The sequence below is a fragment of the Monopterus albus genome, unplaced genomic scaffold (genome assembly GCF_001952655.1).
Source record: "Monopterus albus unplaced genomic scaffold, M_albus_1.0 scaffold369.1, whole genome shotgun sequence".
In the NCBI taxonomy this organism is placed as follows: Eukaryota; Metazoa; Chordata; class Actinopteri; order Synbranchiformes; family Synbranchidae; genus Monopterus; species Monopterus albus.
The window spans coordinates 151,094-158,232 of NW_018128249.1; the positions used below are offsets into that span (position 1 = coordinate 151,094).

The 7,139-nt window shown below is 42.4% G+C and overlaps 1 protein-coding gene across 1 annotated transcript in view; it reads right to left on the minus strand.

Annotated features, from left to right (window-relative positions):
- pitpnm2 (phosphatidylinositol transfer protein, membrane-associated 2) overlaps positions 1–7,139 on the minus strand; it is a 51,362-nt gene that overhangs the window by 28,762 nt on the left and 15,461 nt on the right. The window contains 1 exon segment of the mRNA XM_020585518.1: positions 5,201–5,431. Within this exon segment, the coding sequence (XP_020441174.1) occupies positions 5,201–5,278 (78 nt within the window). The 5' untranslated portion in view covers positions 5,279–5,431.

The window sequence follows — 7,139 nt, forward strand, 5'->3', positions numbered from 1 at the left end:
GCACCACCCAAAGTGGGATGGATGCCGTCTCTGCTAATCAGACCAGGTTTTCCCCAAAATGTTTTCCAGTTATCTATGAAGCCCACGTTACATTCAACATGTTTGTTACCCTAAAAAGAAATGTGTTTTGGGGCAGAAATCTGAATGTAAACAAAGAACTAGCCAGCTAGTTAGCTATTAGCTAACCCCACTAAATCATCCTCATGTCCATTACAGTTGACATTCGTAAAAGGGCTATTATTTTTTCTAACAAAACGTTTAGCTGAACTCTGACCCCAATTTATAATTCCTAACATATTCATAAACAAGAAAATATTTGATTACCATAGGTAAAAAAATTATATCTTAACAATATTTAACTTACCTTTTCTCTTTTCCTGGCATGTGCGTTTTGTTGCAGTCTCCATTTTGTCTCAGGATGAATACAAAGTTCCCCTCATCCCACCCAAACACATGACATATCATTGGAAAGGCCAGGATGTCCTCTTTTCAGCACATCAGGACTTAGTAGCTCAAATGAGTCATAAGATACAGACCAAAAACAAATGTCCACTAAAGAGGACACAAAAGAATAGGCTGGGTCTCAGGAGGCTAGAGTAAACCCCTCCTGGATCTGATACAGGAACCCAGTTATCTCCCCTAGGGATAAACGCGTGGATGACAAATTAAAGCAAAAACTAGCATAAAGAGACCAACAGATACTCTTAGTGACATGAAAATATAAAGTACAAAACGAACTCCAGTTTAATTTGTTCGTTAAATAGTCAATCTTTGTTCGCACAACCTCCCAAGTTTTAATCCTCTGCCGAGTGTGTGAACACTGTCAGATGACGAGCTGCTTTGTGGTGTCGAACTGATGATAGAAAAGCTATTTCATTCATTCTGTTCCAATGTGCTGCGGGTTAGGGAACAGCACTGTGTGAATACAGCTCATCATGGTCATTATTAACAGAGAGAGTGGGGCGCTCGAGGTCAAGACAGAGCTCAGGTTGAACACGGAGCTCTCTCTCACCAAGACTTCAGGGAGGGGTTTTAACAATAATGAAGGTCAGAGAAGGCAAGCTGGAAAATTGCTATAATCTAGCAGGTAATGTCATTTAGGTGAGAAGCTTGGTGTTTTAAATTGCCCTCCTTGTGTCTGCCTCCCATCTGCTGTAGCACCTGGGAAACTGCATTGAAGATCTGGATTAGTAACACACATCTCAAGGCCCAGAGCAAAGAGATAAAGTGTCAACTATACAGCATTACTGTGGGAATTTTGATTTAACGTCTAAGGCTACGAATGGAACTGATCAGAGCGTCAGTGGGCTGCCCTGCTCTCAGCAGCATTAGCATATCCTCCTCATTGTAATACAACCTTCAAGTCCCCTCTGTTGCTTTCAGTGCACTTGAAAACAGCTGTCATGTGCAACAAAGGTGGAACCTTTTCTAAATCGAGGATGCTGCGTGTGCTGCTGACACACACAGTTGTTGAGGCATGAAGTTAGCAGCGCTGCAAGGCCATACTTACTGAAGGCCCACTGTTGCAATTCTTCATCCATATATTTTGATTCATTCTAGCATTTAAAATAAATGTCCATAATCCAAACAGCCATTAAAATGATGATTAACACATTTCACGTGCTAAAACATCAGCAAAGCTTCAGGCTTTGGTCAGTGTAGATGTGTAACTACCTACAAACTGTATAAATAGGTAGAATTAAAGGACTTGTGAACTGACACTAACTGAAATAATTCAAAACAAGGCAAAGAATCTAGTGGCTGAGTTAGGCTGTACCGAAGCACAGCAGTCCTTTGAGCTAAATGCTAATCCAGCATGCTAATATACGCGTGGAATAAACTCCAATTCTCTTTTATGATCATTCCATGATCAACCTGGAAGCTGTTCTGGTCTGCCGTCTTGAAGGATGTCTCAAAGCTCACTGCGATGTCATGCACATGTGTGAAAATGACAAATCAGAGCCTGGAAGATGTGTCGAACAAGGCCACAGAGCGAGGAGAGGCAAAGACAAAAGTGTTCAAGAAACCTGAATAAGCAAAAGTTTAAAGAAACATTTTAAAGTACCTCAGTCAGTTTGCAGAAAAGCTGAAGAGGTTGCAGTAGCTGCCGGGGAGAAGATGCGCAATTTAAGAAGTGCCACTAGCTTGGGCAAACACTACGTGGGCCACATCTGTGGAATTAGAATGGGCCCGGCTTTGCTGAGGGTCTCGTTCCTGCCTGGCTGAGCGGCCCCTGAATAATTTATGTGACACCACAAGGTTAGAATAAACCAGAGGAACACAACTCCTCTCCTCACATTCAGTACTGTACAGTTGTACTGGAGCACTGGTAGAAGCTCGTGCATCACTTCCTGCTCACAGATTTCACACACCACCTCCGTTAGTCGTGCTGCCATTTTTCAAATTTGGTGGCTGATTTCAGTCTGAATCTTGCAACAGACTACACCCTTGTTTGTCCATTTACTTTATTAGTAGAGTTTTCAAACACCGTGCTGAAAAGACTGTTGATGTGGCTGGTTTTGCCTCATGTTATGCGAGTCACTGACAGTCAGAAGAATATCACCAGATTTGGTGCTTACAACATGTGACCACTACATTTCTCATCCTCATACCATTCTCAGCTCTAACGGTTCAATAATCCTAATCTTTCACATGATGGAGAGAGACGGGACTCCAAACACTCAGCTGTATCACAACATAGTGCAAAGTATTCATACATATTCATGCAATTGTTCCAACCTCAGTGCAGCACATGAGTGGTGCCTATAACCTAAACTGAGCCAGACATTATGTTGTCATGGTAATGTCGACTGCGGCATCATGTCTGTCTTCCCTCTCTCTCTCTCTCTTTTTGTCCCATCCTATCTTTGAATCTGTCTTTCTCTCTCTTGCTCATATCACAAACAAATGATGGCGAATACTGCCATGATGCAGCTGATGTCAACCGTTGCCATGGAAACCCGGCTCTCAGCTTTGACGTCGAACATGAGGAGGGGTCCGGCAGCGTCTGTGTAATACTGTCCATGATCAAAGCTGCTATTCAGGAGGGTGTAGGTTTGATTTCAGAAGTGTGGGCGTCACAGTGCAGGCTCTTCAATCAAAAACGAAAATGATAATAAAATAAAACTACTGCTGTTTCCTGCATTTATATACTGTGCAAACATTTTAGACATTTTAGAAGTTTAGATTGTTATCTGTGGCTTCTGATTGGTCCCAAATTCATTCTGCAGAATGATAACGAGCCCAAACGTGCACCCAGAGCCATAAAGAACAATGTTCAGAGACTAGAACAAGGGGTTTAGCAGCAGATGGTCTGGCCTCAACAGAGCCCTGGTCTCAACATCATGGGGTCAGTGTGGGACTACATAAAGAGACAAAAGACACAGAGACAGCATGAATCCACAGACGAACCATGGCAGCTTCTCCAAGATGCTCGACAACCTGCCTGTCAAGTCCCTGGAAACACTGTGTGCAGATGAGTTTAAAGGCCACAGCAAATATTGATGTAGGTGTTTGCTCCACTTTGCTTTAGGTGCCATAGAATGTTTGCACAGTACTGTACACATACAGACGGACAACAAAACAAAGTAAAACCCTGGATAAATGAGTGGTCAGAGCCCCCGTCCACAGCATACGAGGAGTCACTGACTGGTCTAATGAGGATGACCATGATGTGAACCAGATAGTGTGGAGATGTTGGAGCGGCGTGTTGGAGCGGCGTGTTGGAGCGGCGTGTTGGAGAGCGTCTCCACCACCATTATCAAAGCACCACATGAGGGAACATCTGCTGGATGAACGGTGTTCATCCCTCCAGGAGAGTCGGTGCCAAGGTGGAGCTGTTCTGGTGGCACACAGTTCGACTCTTAGCTTTACCGACTTCCTTCTTAACCAATGAGGCACATTTGTTGTTCTAGCAGCACTGTGCGTTATCTTACTAACTGCACAGCAACACAGTCTCCAAACACACACTTACAACAAACAGAACCATCAACATGACTCACCTCTCAATGCTATGTAATACTATGCACATCACTCTAATAAAACATCTTTTCTTGTTATTTTTGCTTGATTTAATAGATTAAAGCACTGGTTACTTCTCTGCAGAAACAGAAACTTTCTTATTATTCTATTAATGGAATTATAAGCGCCAAGTGTGTGTATTTGCACAAAATGATTAAATGAAACACAAACCACAGACATATGAAGCACCATCTGTAGCCCTGTGACCCTAGAACCAGGTTTTCTCACCGCTCCTGCTCTGGTACAGGGTGGCGTGATGACACAATTACCTCTGCACCCTCACATAAACCCGAACCGCTTGTCAACACACCTGGATCTGCTCTGACAAAAGACTCCTGCTTCCTTACAAATCATTCACAAATTCAACCCTGGCCAACTCCTGAATCATGGGACGATATAAACAGCTTTGTGAACAGTTATTTTCCCATTACAGTGTGTGATTTAGTTAATGTATTAATCTATTCCACACAAAGTTCATCAAAGCAAGCAAACAACTGGTTATTACTGGTCTTCAGGCAGCATAAATCTTCTATATCAGCCAGTTACAGCAAACTCATGAGTCAAGGAAGAGAGTGAAAAGCAACCGGAGACAACTGACTGTGCAGCCCTACGCACACCCAGCTTCATCTAGTAGCAGTATATAAACAATAAATGATTCATAACACTACAATGTGGTTATAAGCAGATTATTAATGTTTTTATTCAGTTATTTGTAAAGAACTATTACTCCTCCTGTAAACATCTGGGGTTAATACTTTGGAGCCGGTTATTGTTAATGGGTCGAAAAGGCTGAATTCAGACCCTCCCACTGCTCTGCACATCTTTTAGATAATGGATTTATCAAGTGGAACAAATTGTGAAACGTTTTGCGTTACTCATTTGGTAGGCAGTTCTATGAGTCCTAGCTTTCGAACTTTACTCAGATGTATTTACAAAGTCCTTATTTTAAATGTATAAGTTATTATCGATGAAGTAATCAAAAGCTGAACACCAAGTAATATCTCGATGGCTGTTCCAGTGACAGATTTATGACAAGTGTGCACATGATTTAATGGAGCTATTCCTTCATGTTTCTTACTTGTTGCCCAGTTTTTAATGGACTCTAGTGAATACCACTGGTTTGTGTGCATGGAGCTACGGGATAAACATAGCGTGCAATGAAAAAAGAAACCCCACTCACCTGGATCATGTAGAGCTGAGCGATGCGGTATTCCTCCACGCTCATCGGCATGGGGATACGATACTCCTTGATCAGCATGGTTGTGCTGGAATTGGCCCGACTCTGTGTGCGTGTGTGTTAAGAAGGGAAGGAGAGTAACAGGGTATACGAGGTTAGGCGCTCCCCTCAGTCAGCTTTGCTACCCAAGTAGCATGTCCCAGCAGTGGCGATGGGAGTCACCGTTGCTCACACCTGACAGAGAAGAAGAAAGTCTGTCAGTGGGGAGAGAGCATCAGGAACAGATACAGAGTAGAAATATGTAGATTTTAGCTTCCAGTCTTATTTAGCATGTTTACCTAGAGGACTAAACCCCCTCACATACACAAGCCAACACATCCTGTGTGTGTCCTCCAGCCAGCCCTCCTGTAGATCTATTACAAGGTAATCCAATGACCTAGTAGCATCCCTGAAATCCCCCACCAACCTAAATCCCAACTGTGGCCACACACTGAAGACTCAGCCAAGCTGTGGTCAGTGAAGCCTTTAAGTCCAACCAAGCTCATCCACAGTGGTGGAGGTACAAACCTGAGGTACTGGTAGTTCATGTGAGTAGGTAACTTTCCTGCTACTGGTATTTCTTCTCATTTACTGGATATTTCCCACATTTCACAAAGAAAATGTGATCCTTTGTGCAATTAAAATAATTTCAGTTCTTAAGACCTTAAAGCCTGCAGTAATTGTTTTGGCCACGTGGGGGCAGCAGAAACAGGTTAGGAACACAACACTGACGTATCATAATTTTGTGGTTTGCAAACAGTTGCTTATCATACAGTACCACCTCCTCCTGAGGAAAATCTCTGACGCTTCAGCTGCTAAATGCCTCGCTGTGTTCACCTGCTGGTCTCTGACTGTGTCTGTGTGCTGTCTGCTGCTGAGCAGGTCGTGGACAATCTTCTCTGAAAACAGCTGCTATGAGAGTGAACTAAAGGCTAACTGAGCTGAAACTCTAAAGCTCTGTGAAGCTGAGAGGAACTTCAGGCTGAGCTGATCACTCTCTGTAGATTCCACCGTCCTCACACCGCCACACTGTTTCACAACGCGAGTTGAAAATGGTTATAGAAATATTGTAAATAGCATAAGAACATCTTATTTTCTTTAAAAACGTGAATAAATCTTCTAGTTCTGCAAGAATATTACAATTCCTCTTGCTTTTGGATTGATTCCGCTTGCAAATGGATTGAAGTAGTGCACAAAATCAAGTTTAGTTTTATCATAATTCCTGTGGAGCAAAGCTATACGTTTGTTTATGGAATATTTTTAAAGAAGAGCTGCAGAGACACATCTTATGGATAAACAGGCTTTTATAGGCCTGTATCATGTAGAGAACACCATCAAAGAAACCGGTGTCTGCAGAATGATTCAGTATACTTTGTTTTGTAATACATCTTTATTGTTATGATCCTGAATGCAGGACTAGAACTTATGTCACAGCAACGGCTTCGAATACTTTCACCACCTCTCCACTGATCTGTTTCTCCATCCGCGTCCACAAAGGAAGTAGTATTAAGGGTAACGGCTCGCCACTCCCTAAAAAAACACCCATTTACTCTAACAGTAACAACTGAACATGATGTTTATGGGCTGCTGTAGTGTACAGTGCCTTGCGAAAGTATTCGGCCCCCTTGAACTTTGCGACCTTTTGCCACATTTCAGGCTTCAAACATAAAGATATAAAACTGTAATTTTTTGTGAAGAAGCAACAACAAGTGGGACACAATCATGAAGTGGAACGAAATTTATTGGATATTTCAAACTTTTTTAACAAATAAAAAACTGAAAAATTGGGCGTGCAAAATTATTCAGCCCCCTTAAGTTAATACTTTGTAGCGCCACCTTTTGCTGCGATTACAGCTGTAAGTCACTTGGGGTATGTCTCTATCAGTTTTGCACATCGAGAGAC